The sequence below is a fragment of the Fundulus heteroclitus genome, chromosome 16, assembly GCF_011125445.2.
Source record: "Fundulus heteroclitus isolate FHET01 chromosome 16, MU-UCD_Fhet_4.1, whole genome shotgun sequence".
Classification (NCBI taxonomy): domain Eukaryota; kingdom Metazoa; phylum Chordata; class Actinopteri; order Cyprinodontiformes; family Fundulidae; genus Fundulus; species Fundulus heteroclitus.
In genome coordinates this window covers 16,196,085-16,210,811 of record NC_046376.1, presented here as the reverse complement: position 1 = coordinate 16,210,811, position 14,727 = coordinate 16,196,085, and the positions used below count along the sequence as shown (strand labels likewise).

The window sequence follows — 14,727 nt, the reverse complement described above, 5'->3', positions numbered from 1 at the left end:
TTACTCATTTATTTATTTGCATTTAATGGAACATAATTTTATATTAGCTACTTTTTGGCCCTGCATTTATTTTATCAAGTAATTTCTTTATTTCTATATCCATTGTAAATTATGGCAGGGCTGGTCCTCCGTACGCCCATGGCAATGATATGGTGCTAATTTTCACTGTGATTTTTTTGTTTATTGTACAAAGAACTATACTGGCCCAAAACTATAAGACAAAAACTTTTATTATGAAAAAAAAAATGTCAGACTCTTATTGCGAAGTTTAATACCGGAAGTGCGCGCTTCTTTTTCTTCCCGGTGAACCTCTCGAGCCTCTCGGAGCTAAGCTAACGGAGAGGATGCCGTCGATTGAATACGACGAGTAAGTGTCATTAGAAACTTTTGGATGTCTCTGTCCGTGTTTGCTTTATTCTACGAACATAAAGCCGAATTTCTATCGCTCTCTCTTCTAGCTCCAAGCCCAGCTGGGCCGACCAGGTCGAGGAGGAAGGAGATGAAGGTAAGGAGTGTTTTAGCTTAAGGAGCTAATGTTAGCACAGCCCTGCTAGACCGCAGTCCGCGGGAGGAGGAGGACGAGGCCCGGCTAGGCGGCTTCCACTTCCACGTGGTTGTATGGAGTTAAACGCGATATAAAGCTACCCACTGATTAATCGGAATTAGTTGCTTTATAACCACATTTGTCATAAATTATAGTAACTGATATATATGGCTGGTTTATTATCGGATGGTTAGAAAAGCGGCCCCGTTGACAGCCACGGAGGCAGCGTTTTCCGGCACGGGAAATACAAGATGATGACGTTTATAACAATATCAGAAAAATTAATCAAACTTCATTATTAAAGACATTCGTTAAGGAATAGCTCTACTTCAGGTTGTGGATAAAGTAAGAGCCAAGAGCCAAGAGCTGTGACAACAGATGGTAAAATTTGGCTTTTTTTTATTGGCAGCGGGACCCCGATTTGTAATAACTGTAGATATATAGATTTTTATTTATTACTAGCGTTTCAACATTAACAGAAAGATATACAAGAAACAGAAAAGAGATGAATGGACATGTACATTTATACAAGCAACAACAATAACAAAATAATGCAAGAATAAAAAAGGTCTTGAAAAGGAGCAGGCAGAATACAAACTTCCTGCGTCTTTCATTTTTTTAATCTACTATAAACTATTTACACATAAGAAGATATAAAATTAAAGGTGAAACAAAATGTTGCTGTGCAACTCTTATTTCATTTAATTAACATTGGTTCTATTTTTGGGTTTTGATTGTAAGCCATGAGTTTTTTTTCTTGTATCGTTTTTTTAAATGATTTATGTGATTGCATTGTTTTAAACCACTATCCGTTCTGTTACACCGATCTAAATACTTTGTTTTTAAAAAAAATCTATGAAAATTATATAACCCCCTTTTCTGTCACTAAACTTTTTTGTATTTGGAAGTAAGTTATTTTTATTTTTTTTTACCTTGGACATGATCTGTGCTGTAAATTCTATTTGTTAGTTATTTGACACAATAAGTTCTTCAAGGTTTGCATTCAACAGAGATGTATTGTGGACCTTGACCCTGAATCTGCAAACTTTGAACACCTTTGGTATTCCCTTCTCCGCAGGCACGCTACCGTCTCCGAAGGAAACCATAAAAGGAAACATAAAAACCGTCACCGAATATAAAATAGATGAGGAAGATGGGAAAAAATATAAGGTATTTATTTGATCACAATATGAGAAATGCTTAGATATGTCGTTGTGTTGGGTTCATGGTAGATGAAATGAAAACTACTATTTGGCCATGGAGGAGTATTTTATTTTTTATACAAATAAACTTAATTTTACATATTTACAGAAGGAAACGTGGATGTTCTGATGTTAAAATCGCATACATTTGCAAAGACATTTTAACGTTTTCCACAATTAAATGCATAAGTGTACACTTTTTGAAAGTGGGCTGTTCTCTGACATAAAGTTTGACATTTGTCGACACAAAATGCTAGAAGGCTGCTAAAGTTTAATTGGTAAATTTAGGAGCTGCACATCTGGATGTTTTCCAAAGTGTAAATGGTGCGTCTGGGCTCCTTTCCTGTGTATCAGAACCACGTGTCCCGGGTGCAGGCTCTTCCTCACCGTCTCAGGGATTTAGTCCTGATCCCGTTCGAGGCGAGTCCGGATCCACAGCTAACACTGGACAATATACAGATGTGCATCAAAGAAATGCATCACTTTAATCTCAAAAGGCCTTCTATCCAATTTTTGTTGCAATAGTCTAATTTTCATAATCTCATACCTTTTGGAGTTTATTTTTAATGAAAATTTCTGACTTTGCAATGCCAGAGAATATGTTTTAACATTGTAAATCAATGCCTTTAGCCATGAAACTTATCTTCATTGTTTTTATATCCCAGGTGCTCTTAGACCTACAGTGATTTTTATTTTTTTATATTCTTCACAAATGCAACACATCCATGATTGTTAATGTAGTATTCATTACATTAGTACTTTGTGGATAACAAATGAAACTGATCTCTCTGTAAATTATATCTAGCGTAATCTTTTTTGGGGGTGATGGATTTTGTTCTCTAGATTGTGCGGACCTTCAAGATCGAGAACAGGAAAGCATCAAAGGCTGTTGCCAAAAGAAAGGTTTGTGCTTATGAAGTAAAAAGTTCATGCACTTACTGAATGATCAACTGTTGGAATAATATTTTTCACTCTATTTTGCAGAACTGGAAGAAATTTGGCAACTCGGAGCGTGATCAACCCGGCCCCAATGTTGCCACCACTACAGTCAGCGACGACGTCTTCATGACTTTTATCTCCAGCAAAGATGTGAGAATCTCTTGCATTATTTTTTTCTCTCTTCAAATGTGTGAAGCCATTGAGAACCAGTGATGGTCCGGTCACAGGTTGAATAAAGGATGACGCAAACCATCCAGAAAATTAAACCCACCGTCATTTGATTAACAGTTTTCTGTGGTTTGGATGAAATGTTTTTGAAATCTGCATTGGCTGTCCTTTGACTTTAAAAACCATACAAGCTTTCTCAGCTGACTCACTAATTAAAGTACCGTATTTTTCAGAGTATAAGTCACACTTTTGGTCGATCTTGAGACTTGTAGTCAGGTGCAACTTATATATAAATTTTAAATGAGTCAACATGAACAAAGTAGTAAACATTACCGTCTATAGCCGCAAGAGGGCGCTCTAGACCTGTGAAAACTATCCTGCTCCTGTACCACTTAAAAATGAAGTTAATTTGCCCCATTCAGACTCCCAGGGATGATTCATATAATACAGCGGATTGTGGATGCAGCCGTGCAATTGCCATACCAGATTAAATGTCAGTTTTTAGTCTTGGATTGTGTGAAATACATTTCTAAAAAAAATGCAATTTATAGTTTTTCTTTTCCCTCATTATGATGTAGTTTTTGACGCAACTTATAGTCCGAAAAATACGGTTTTAAGAAAAATGGAGTCCCATTTTAAAGGCAGAATGTATCCTTTTTGAATTGTGTAGTCTGTGCCTGAAGTGCTAATTTGGCTTTTTGCAGGACCTGAATGCCCAAGATCAGGAAGAAGATCCCATGAACAAACTTAAAGGACAGAAGATTGTGTCCTGTCGTATTTGCAAAGGCGACCATTGGACAACCCGCTGCCCGTACAAGGACACCCTGGGCCCTATGCAGAAGGAACTGGCTGAACAGCTCGGCCTGACCACTGGAGACAAGGAGAAGACTCCTGGTTCCGGTAACGGTTTTTAATTATCGGGTCACCTTCAATGGTAGTTTTTCCCATTTTTAAGTTGTATTGTCATTTAAAATGGCTCGCTCTTGCTTTTACCAGCTGAACCAGAACCTGCGCAGCCTGCACAGGCAAAGACTGGAAAGTATGTGCCCCCGAGCCTGAGGGATGGAGGCACTCGAAGAGGGGAGTCCATGCAGCCCAACCGCAGAGGTGAGTATCAGCGAAGGTGCCGAACAAACGCGTTCTGCATTTCAGTTCTTGTGCAGCGTCTAAGCGTTCCTCTGACTGAACCTTACAGCTGATGACAATGCTACGATCCGTGTGACCAACCTGTCTGAGGACACCCGTGAGACCGACTTGCAGGAGCTTTTCAGACCATTCGGGTCCATCTCAAGGATTTATCTGGCAAAGGACAAGAACACAGGACAGTCCAAGGTTGGCACTGCATGCTTTTTCTGTCCCAACACAATATGCACCCCTGTGCTGATTACCAGGGTTTCCGCCACATGAATTTGATTGTGGCGCACCGCCACGGAAAAATAAAAGTCAACACACTTTCAGAATGAAGGTTTTTCTTTTTTAATATATGGTAAAAACATTACGCATATGAGATATATTCACCCTATATTATGTACAGCCTATATTTGCCCACTCATACTAACCATAATGTGAGGTTGAACTGAATTTAAATATCATGTAATGTTAAACCGGACTTTATTTTGAAAAACCAACACCACTGGCTCCTTCCTGTCTGGCTGCAAAGCTGGCTAGTGGCAGCTTCTGCTGTCAGGGGGGAAGGAAAAGTGGGGACAACAGTCCAGTGTTGCTCATTTAGCGTCTTTGTTGTTGTATTTAGTGACTTTTCAGACACGTCTAGCAATTTTCTTTAAAAAAGCAACTTGGTGACTTTTTTTTCTGTTTTAATGGCAACTTTTACCAAAAGCACCAGTAGTTTTGTTCTGTGGGGAGTGGTTAGAGCATTGTGCTTGTGTCCTAGAGGTTCTGGGTTCAATTCCCACATAATGCCACTCTGCAAGACCCCAGATTGCTCCCTGGGTGCTGCACAGTGGCAGCCCACTGCTCCCCAAGCAGATGGGTTAAATGCAGTGAACAAATTTTGTTGGAATGTAGGTTGCAATGATAATAATGTTTATTATATTATTATTCTGGAGTCGCTGTATTGAGGCAGCAGTGAGAGCTGCCACATGAGTTCCCACTTCCTTCATCTCTGTCTACCCGGCAAACCACAGCTGCTGCTACCTCGTCACGTAAATGTTGTTTTTATAGTCTCATTTGTCTCTGAAACTGTTTCACTAAAACAATGCTCTGAATTTGAGTTTCACTTATTCAACACTATCACTTTGTTCGCCTCTGATATGTCTTCTTGGTACAGTTTGTTTTATGTAGTGTGGATTCAGCCAATGTATAAAAATTCATAAATCATTTTGCAAAGGCAATTTTTAGTTCCAAACACACTTAATCACTATTTTAATAACTTTTCTTTTAGTCTTAGCAAAAACCTTCCTGCAGCCTGTGTCAGAAATGTATGAACAAATATGCAAATTAGATTATATCCATCCAGAAAACACACCACCAAGGTTAAAACTAAAGTCCTAGAGGAAACCCTAATTACCACTTTGCCTTTCAGTTTTAAGGTTATATAAACATTCAGAAACAACAACCTTCAGTTTTAATTTTTCTCTGCGCAGGGATTTGCTTTCATCAGTTTCCACCGGCGAGAGGATGCAGCCAGAGCCATTGCAGGAGTGTCAGGATTCGGATACGATCATCTTATTCTCAATGTTGAATGGGCCAAGTGAGTTTGTCATTCTGTTAAATAAGTTAGCATTATGCTTTCCATTTGCCAACCTTACTTTTCTCTTTCCAGACCGTCAAACAACTGAGGAAGTTGTCAGACTTTCAAGATGCCAGATTTTCTCGCTGGAAAATGTGGCTGTTACCTAAATAAAGATCATAAATTGTCATTTGTGTTGCATTTTTCTTCAGTTCAGTTTTACTAAGTTGTTGTCATAGTGACCAGGACTCAATTTATTGATTAGTCTTAGAAATTATGGCTGGAGTGATCATGGGAAGCCCGTCATCTGGAGTTAAGGAGAAATACCAAACTGGACTTGTTCAGTGGTCCACTGTTAGGTTTTCACAAAAAAATTATCTGATGAAATGAGTCAGGAAAAATGGGAACAGAATCCCAAGTTACTAGAGCTCCACCTGGTACCAGTTTAATCCTGAGACCCTGTGTCCTCCTGCAAGGACTTTACATCTTTGTCTCTCGGAACCACAGTACTTCATTATTTTAACTTTGACCCCTTGGTCTCATTAGTAAACACTAAAAGCGCCATCTAGAGGTCTCATGGCGACGTTACACCTATTTCAGTAAAAGCAAAATGGCGGGATCTCAGTCAACCACTTCTACAACACAGAACAAAGGGCCAGGTAAAAATCCCAATTTAATTTCGTGGTTGAAACTGGTGTGTTTATGCAGTTCTTTAGCTTCATAAGGCATTCAATGTGGAATATATTTTGAGGACATTTGGACAATTGTTAGTAAAGTTGGATAAAGCTGGGTATTTTTAGATCAGTTTACAAAGTTACTGATATGCAATAATTCTGGTTAGATAAATGATGGAAATCAACAGTTCACAAGCGTAAATAGTTCCTGCAAGTGGTACATTTGCTTAATTCAAATATTCCCATTCCCTGGAGCCTGCGTGCGCTGACAGCATGTTTTCTTTTTTCACTTTATTTTTAGTAAATTATCCAACATTAAACACAGGAAACAGTAAAAAAAAAAAAAAAAAAAAGATAAACAAACCCACAATTTACCAAAAAAAAGGAATAGGCTGAAGCAAAGCTTATTCTTGCCTATCCTGTTTTATACTTACAACCTACCAGGTTCTTTACCGTACATATATATTCAAATCTCTTTTGCACATTCAAATATAAACCTCGCAAATTATATTTCTCTTAACATAAATTTCTGTATACCAGAAGACTTTTGTTCACTGCTTTGTACATTTCCAGTATTTTTATATAAACGTCTTTGAATTTTAATGTGTTGCTTTGAAGAGTTTCAGTTGGTTCACGGTATCCCACCTTATTTATAAGCCTTATAGCTTTTTTTTGCAACTTAACTCAATTGTTTTATTTGCATTTCCCCATACTTCTGAACAATAAGACAAATAAGGCATGACCAAAGAGGAATATATAATATGCAGGCCTTTGATATTTAAATCTTTTTTAAATATTCCAAATATATTCTACGTGTGGCTTCCAACTAAGTTTGTCTATAATAATCCCTAAAAATTGTCTCAAACTCTTTAAATTTCAACTCCATTTTTTACATAACTTTACATCATTATGAACCCGATTACCAGAGAATACCATAAACTTAGTTTTTCCTTCATGTGCCACTGAAGTCCAATCCAGTTGGCATGAGAACTCTGTTCCGACATCAGTTCATGGGATTGTACCGGACTTCGAGGTCTGTTAAGATGCAAAGGCACTGAACTTACAAATTCAGGACTGAGGGGAAGGGTTTAGGGGCCTTGGTGATCAACGGTTTGTGTGAATCTGTATTGTGATCAGTTCTTCACTACCGTACCAGCTGTAGATCGCATGCTGAGAAACCAGGTGCACCTGACTGGCAAAGTGATGAAGAACCTGGTCCCCAAAGCAATAAATAAGCAATCATGAAAAGGCAAGGAAGAGGGCTGCAAAAACAGAACTAGAAACAAGTAAAATGTTAAAAAGAGTATTTGTCCTTGATTTGAGCAAGTAAATAAGACTATTTGCCAATGGAATAAGATTTTTGCACTTAAAATAGGAACAATTCATCTCCATCTATTTTAAAGTGCAGGATATCCAATTATCTTATTTTAGGGGTAAAAATATCCATTCCATTGGAAGATAATCCACTTTACCTACTCAAATCAAGGATAAATACACTAACTTTAAGAACATTTTACTTATTTTTAGATCCATTTTTGCAGTGAGGTGCTTCAGCCACAGTTACAAGGGCAGATCAGAAGCTTTGTGTTAAGTGGTGTGACAATAAGCCCATTGTTATGGCTTATGCAGAAGAGCCTACATCTGCCTGTCCTGAGGCAAACCTATGAAAGTGAACCTGTAACCATGTGACACGCATCCCTGCCTCAGGTCAGGAACATTATGCCAAATTTATCGCACCTCCGGGTGCAATTAATGTAGGATTCAAACCCAGGACCTTAATGCTGCAGGGCAACAGTGCTTACTATACAACCCACTGTTCAAACACCGTTTATCTTCATCAAAGTGAACCACAAACAGAACGTCTCCAAATCAGAGATCAATTTACTTTGATTTTCAGAAGTTTAGTTTCAAGTAAAAAGCTGCAAGCCTCAAATCACAAATACAATTTCAGGAGAACTTTATTTGAAATATTACATATAAAATCTACATACAATTTACTCCACATTGAACATTTAACAGCATGAATAAAAACCATTAAGACGCAATATGGAATGATTACTACATAGTACATAGTGGCCACTTGGTGACAGCTGAAAGTCAAATCACTTAAAAAGTATTCCAGCATTAAAACCTTTAAAACATGGAAAAAAAAAAGAAGGAGTTAGTCAGAGACCTCCATCTTTTCTTGTTTGATGTCTGCAAAAAAAAAAAAAAAAAAAAAGATATGAGAAGTTTAAATGGTAAATATGAAATTGAAAAAAGAGGAAACAGAAGTCTAAGCACCTGCTGTAGCTTGTTCCTCCTTCATCCGATCTGCGACACATTTCTTAATCTCCAGTCCGATGGCTCTAGAGAGCGGGGGAGGAACAGCATTTCCAACCTAGAAATAAAAGCAAAGCAGATAAATCCTCCATAAATTCACCTCCTGATGTTTATAGAGTGGGAAAACGCTTCTGCTCGTGTCGGTGGGAAGCTCGGAGAACAGGATCGGACCTGTCTGTGTTTGTCCAGGACGTTCCCGAAGAAGCGGTAGGTGTCGGGGAAGCCCTGAGAGCGAGCGCACTCCCTCACGCTGACCACTCTGTGCTGCTCGGGATGCAGGACCCGGCCCTGTAAGCAATTACACGCATCGGTTAGGATGAAAACGCAGGAAATCTTAAGGTCATTTGCTGAATTTTTTACACGTTACTCATGAAAAACAGCAATGCTCCAGACTAAATGTGAGGTATCCCTTCACTATTGTGGCTTTTCAAACACTCGGACCTGCTTTCCCATGGGTTCGGGGTTGGTGACGGTCGTGCTGAAGAAGCCGTCCCACTCCAGCCTGCCGTACAGCCCGGCCCAGTGATTGTGGCGGTTGCCGGTGTGGGGCAGGCACCAGGGAATCAGGGTGTTGAACTGCCTGTCGGCCGAGTCGCAGGTTTTCCCTGGAACGACAAACGGAAGCTCCTTCAGCCGGCGGTTCAGGTCCCTCTGATCAGAAACCAAACGACCGGCCGCGTACCTCCTGCACAGGTGCAGACGCCTCGGAGCGCGCCGGTGCTGCTGCGGCCGTTCTTCTTGTCGTGGTGCGTGTAGCGCAGTTTCTTCGTCATGGTGCCGTCTTTTAACCGCACCTCGATGTTGGGCAGATCCCTCCAGTCGGAGCCCGGAGCGAGGGGGATGTGACGCATCCTGGCCTCCACCAGCGCGCTCATGTCCTGAGAACGGCAATCGTCAAACCGTGCAGAAGGAGAACACCGGGAATTTGGGACGAAGCCGTATGAAAACACAGCTCACCTTGCAGATGTGGTCTCTGAGAATGGGCTGATACTGCGTGCCTCTGATCTGCCTCTGGAACCAAGACTGAGGCTCTCCGTTGTAGGAAATCTCCAGGGCGGCGGCGCCGTTGCGAATCTCAGGCAGATCGGACATGGTGTCCCTGACAGTGATGGTTCTGTAGATGCCACCGTTGCCGCTGTGGGAGGACAGGGAATTAAATCTAAAGACAGGGTTCCTACAGCATAAGGCAAGTTAAATTCAAGACTTTTTAAGACTTTTTAATGCCACTTGAAATAAAAAGTTAAGACCAATTTCACGATAAACAAGAAAAACCTGGTTGCGACAACTTCACCCAAATGTTTATTTTAACATAAACCAATACTTTCTGGCCCAGTAGACATGTTTAAAATTTTGAAAAACATTTCATATAGGAAGAAAGCTGAAAAAAACACAAATTACAGATATATTTTTAACAACTACTGAACTGAATTCACAAACTTTGTTTTGTTCCCTACTAAAATAAACTATAAAATCAGTTTTAAAAACCACAACATAACCAGTGCCAACTCTTTTTCCCAGTTATGGTCCGGTTTTTATTGGTTCCGCTATTGGGACGGAACCCATAATGGTTACATTGAGCCGTTCAGTATATTTAAAAAAATATATAATTGTGTCAATTATTTTACTGTTTGGTAATGATTACAAAAATAAAATCCTATTTATGACCTGGTAACAATTTTAAGACTTAAGAAAAACTGATTTAAGACATTTTAATGCCAATTAAGGCCTTAGTTTTAAGTTACAGAATTTAATGCCTTTTAAGACTTTTTAAGGATCCGCGGGAACTCTGAAAGAGGCTCGGGGGGAGAGGTTTATACACAGGGCCGGATTATCCATAAGGGCCAGTGCCCAGGGGCACCAACCATGGAGGGGCACCACATGACATGCTTTAAAAATATATTTTTCATAAATTGTTGAAAGACCATGCATTATTCGTTTTGTGAACACTGATGTCACAATAATAATAATAAATTAAAACCGCAAGCGGTGATGAGCGGCCCTCGCAGCAAAGCGCCGCTCTGGCCTATTGGCCACCGCTGGGATTTGTGCACCGCCGGCCGCCCGCCACCGCAGATGCTGTCACGCATTTTGCCCGCCCGTCCACTGGGCGATTCACACGAACGTGTTTCAGCAGCGCTCCCCCACGACTCACAAAAAATCTGGTGTAGATCGCTCGATGCAGCGAGGAGATACAGCCGTTGAATAATGATAATGCATTTGGCCATCGGACCGGACTAAATCGTTCGGCGGGCTGAATTCGGCCCACGGGCCGTAGCTTTGACACCCCTGGTTTAAACATTAGTATACCAATTTAATCAAAGGTATCTTACTAGCTGTTAATCCAGCTTAATGTGAAAAGTTAACAAAACCTTTTTAGTTATTTAAAGTTAATTATTTCATGTGTTTAAGGGTTTCATTTCTTGCATTAAGACAGCTTTTATGAAAGTTTGACAGTTAAATTGGTGGATACACACCCAAAAGTAATAATGTAAAAGTAACACTTTAGCAATTGGAATATTGCTAAAGTAACACGTTAGCAATATTCCACATGTGTATGTTGTGTACAAACTTTAGTAATTTCTAACAGACCACTTCACTCTCAGAAAGCAGGTCTGCTGGTGGTTCCTAAAGTCTGTAAAACCAGAATGGTAGGCAGATCCTTTAGCTATCATGCTCCTCTCCAGTGGAACCAACTCCCAGTTTTGGTCCGTCACGCAGACACCCTGTCTACTTTTAAGACTAATCCTAAAACTTTCCTTTTTCCATCCATCCATCGTCTTCCGCTTATCCGGGGTCGGGTCGCGGGTGTAGCAGCTTCAAGAGGGAGGCCCAGACCTTCCTCTCCCCAGCCACTTGGGCCACCTCCTCCGGGGGAATCCCAAAGCGTTCCCAGGCCAGCAGAGTCTCTCCAGCGTGTCCTGGGTCTTCCCCTGGGCCTCCTCCCGGTGGGACGTGCCCAGAACACCTCACCAGGGATGCGTCCAGGAGGCATCCTAACCAGATGCCCGAGCCACCTCAACTGGCTCCTCTCGACGTGGAGGAGCAGCGGCTCTACTCTGAGTCCTCCCCGGATGACTGAGCTCCTCACCCTATGTCTAAGGGAGAGCCCAGACACACTATGGAGAAAACTCATTTTGGCCGCTTGTATCCGGGATCTCGTTCTTTCGGTCACGACCCAAAGCTCGTGACCATCGATGAGGGTACGAACATAGATCGACTGGTAAATCGAGAGCTTGGCCTTTTGGCTCAGCTCTCTCTTCACCACAACGGATCGGTACAGTGCCCGCTTCACAGCAGACGTCGCACCAATCCGCCTGTCGATCTCCCGCTCCATCTTCCCCTCATTCGTGAACAAGACACCAAGATACTTGAACTCCTCCACTAGAAGCTGGCTCTTGGGACTTTCCTTTTTGACAAAGCTTATAGTTAGAGTGGTTCATGTTACCTTGAGCTACCTCTATAGTTATGCTGCTATAGGCTTAGGCTGCTGGAGGACATCAGGGTCTATTGTTCTTCAATTTTGCATGACTGTTGTGATTTCAACTTTTAACTTTTTGTTTTTTCTATTTTTTCTTCATAGTAGGTACACCTGGTCTGGCGTTCTGTTAGCTGTGACATCATTCAGGGAAGACAGATCACCTGTTATTACCATCTAATGTAAAACAGATTACTGGATCAATGTGTGCTTCTGTGCTTTTTTGTCTGTCTTGTTGTGTCTCTTCTCTCCCTTTTGTAACCCCCAGTCGGTCAAGGCAGATTATGGTGGTGGTGGTGGTGGTGGTTGTAATCAGTGACGTGTGGTAGGGTTCATAGCTGGTGAGGTACTGACGTCATCAGAGTCAGATTTACAAATATATACACTCTACAGAGTAGACTCGTTGCAAAGTGCTGAAGGAGACTGATTGAGCCAAATTAATTCACCAAGAGACATGGAAAAATATTGATTATTTGATGAAAAAATAAAAATAAATTATTTGTCATTTGACTGTAACAGTTTATGAGTTATGATGGATTTCTGCATTTGTAACACATTCTAAAACTATAACCCACATTACGCACATTTTATCACAAAAACAAAACATGAATAAGTATCGCTGTCTTACCTCTACTTATAATTTAAGTCCCTGCGGCGCTCTTTCTGAACAAAAATATCATCATTTTCCGGTAAAAGTTCTCTTTATCTTCTTCAGTTTTAAAAGTCTCTCAGTCTCAGTGGAGCTCACTGCCAGGGAGGAAAGCCTTCCCTTATCAGTCCTGTTCCAGCTCTATGTTTAGAGTCTTTTTAGTGCTTTACTTGTTTAGCAAAACTCGCTAATAATACATCCATAACTTGTTTTGACTCTACTATTTGGGGATCACGAGCGGTGCACCTTGAGCGCCCCCTGCCTAGCGGCCAAGGAACTGCCGACCTCACCTACAACCAGTTCTTTGCTGTTTATGATCAGCCAGCACCACGAAAACATGTTATCTGCACACAGTTTGATGACCAAAACACAATTCGTAATCCACATATATTAAATTGTGGAAAATCTGTTCATAACTGTTTGAACAATTGAATTTATGATCTAGAGACAGGAAGATGCATTCACAGAATGGAAGTCAGCGCAGTTAACATGGGATTGCACAATCCCAGGGGAGGCCAAGCTTGCTGCGGCCTCACCGGCTTCGCTATGAAGCGCCACCAAGGATTTACATGAAAAATAGCAAAAAGTCTGCGATTTTAAAGAAAATATGATCAAAAATTAGGAAATTAGATAAATAAAATACTTATTACAAATGACTGAGTAAATCAAAATTTATATTATGTTATTATATATTTTCTTTCTTTCCATGATAAGTGAGGCCTTTCTCTGGTTCATTTTGTCATTGGCATCCTTTTTTACACAGTGAGTGCACATTAGTCCAATGTTACCCTACAGTATCTGGAAGACTAAATAGATCTGATGAGCAACTTACAATAACTTCTTATAATGATGTAACGTGATAATATGTGTGATTGACCCTGACACCTCTCTTTCTCTCTCTCTCTCTCTGATCTAAGAATAGTTGCTGTGCTGTGATGGAGTTTACATTTTACCGTGTTAATAAATTAAGATTTTAGAAGTATTTTAAGTGTCCACTCTCACTAATTTCCATTAACCTGACCTCAAGGTATTGTACAGTTGGTATACACATTCAGTACACAACAAAATGTGGTGGGCCAGTCTAATCCAAAATGCCAGGGCCGATTTTTTTGTCCCAGTACACCCCTGATGACATGTTTCATGATTTGGCGCTATATAAATAAAAACTGAAATGTATTGAACAAGAGTAAGTTTGTCAGTTTTCAAGCAGGATTTGTATATCTGTTCAACTTAAATATATAAGGAAACCAAAGAGTTAAGATCAGTTACTTACCAAGAAAAATTCCTTTGGGGTTTATTTGTGGTCTCTTGCTGCCCCCTGCTGGACAAGTTTGATCAAATATGATCAAACTTGATGATGATGGTATTTGATACCATGTCAACATGGTGTCAAAATTCAGATTTCAATCTAAAATGGCTTACTTCCTGTGATACTTGCACTATGACATTAATTGTAAATTCTGAGCGTCTTGCAAAGATCTACAACTGTACAAAATTTCATTACTCTACGATGAACTAAGTGAATAGCAAAGGGTCCTTTGAAAATTGCTTGGTGGCGCTATGGAGAAACTAAGTCCTGCTCACTAAAGTTTGTTATGGATTCCTGTTGGGGGGTGGATAAGGATGCATCCAAATGAGTTTTAAGCAGCTTGGCCCAAAACTGTGGAATTCAGAGCCAAACGTATGACAGCAGCGTTTGAGGTGAATATGCCACGCCGCCACGCCCCCCTGCTCCATCGAATCCAGTTGGGCCTGAAATCCACAACACATCAACATGTGTTCTGTCTGTGGACACAGTTTCATGTTGATTAGCTTAAAGGGGTAACATAGCGACCGCTTACAACAAAACATAACACTTCCTGTTGTAAGAGGGCGTGGCCTAAGCAATGTCATCATTTGACCATTGGATATTGTAGAAGACCCGATGATGATCAATCACAGAAAGTTTGGTGCCTCTGTGTGTTTCTGTGTAGGAGATATAACAGTTTTATGTTTTGTGGCGAGTAGGTGAACTTTGACCCCTGCTAACTACCCTTCAACATGCTCAAAAACTCACCGTTTT

General features: G+C 40.5%; 2 protein-coding genes across 2 annotated transcripts in view; one reads left to right on the top strand and one right to left on the bottom strand.

The window, feature by feature from the left end:
• Positions 1 to 249: 249 nt before the first annotated feature.
• On the top strand, positions 250 to 5,735 carry eif3g (eukaryotic translation initiation factor 3, subunit G). The gene is made up of 10 exons (XM_012878627.3): positions 250 to 367; positions 459 to 505; positions 1,623 to 1,714; positions 2,590 to 2,649; positions 2,731 to 2,835; positions 3,558 to 3,753; positions 3,850 to 3,960; positions 4,049 to 4,185; positions 5,460 to 5,566; positions 5,639 to 5,735. The coding sequence occupies exons 1-10, from the start codon at positions 345 to 347 to the stop codon at positions 5,652 to 5,654; spliced, it is 894 nt and encodes a 297-aa protein (XP_012734081.2). The 5' UTR covers positions 250 to 344; the 3' UTR covers positions 5,655 to 5,735.
• Positions 5,736 to 8,159: 2,424 nt separating this feature from the next.
• dnmt1 (DNA (cytosine-5-)-methyltransferase 1) overlaps positions 8,160 to 14,727 on the bottom strand; it is a 28,233-nt gene continuing 21,665 nt past the window's right edge. Inside the window, exons 29-34 of the mRNA XM_012878588.3 lie at positions 9,499 to 9,676; positions 9,224 to 9,419; positions 8,983 to 9,146; positions 8,713 to 8,829; positions 8,503 to 8,599; positions 8,160 to 8,415 (exon numbers count right to left, since the gene is read on the bottom strand). Coding sequence (XP_012734042.2) covers positions 8,381 to 8,415; positions 8,503 to 8,599; positions 8,713 to 8,829; positions 8,983 to 9,146; positions 9,224 to 9,419; positions 9,499 to 9,676 — 787 coding nt within the window. The 3' untranslated portion in view covers positions 8,160 to 8,380. The remainder of the gene's footprint in view (positions 8,416 to 8,502; positions 8,600 to 8,712; positions 8,830 to 8,982; positions 9,147 to 9,223; positions 9,420 to 9,498; positions 9,677 to 14,727) is intronic.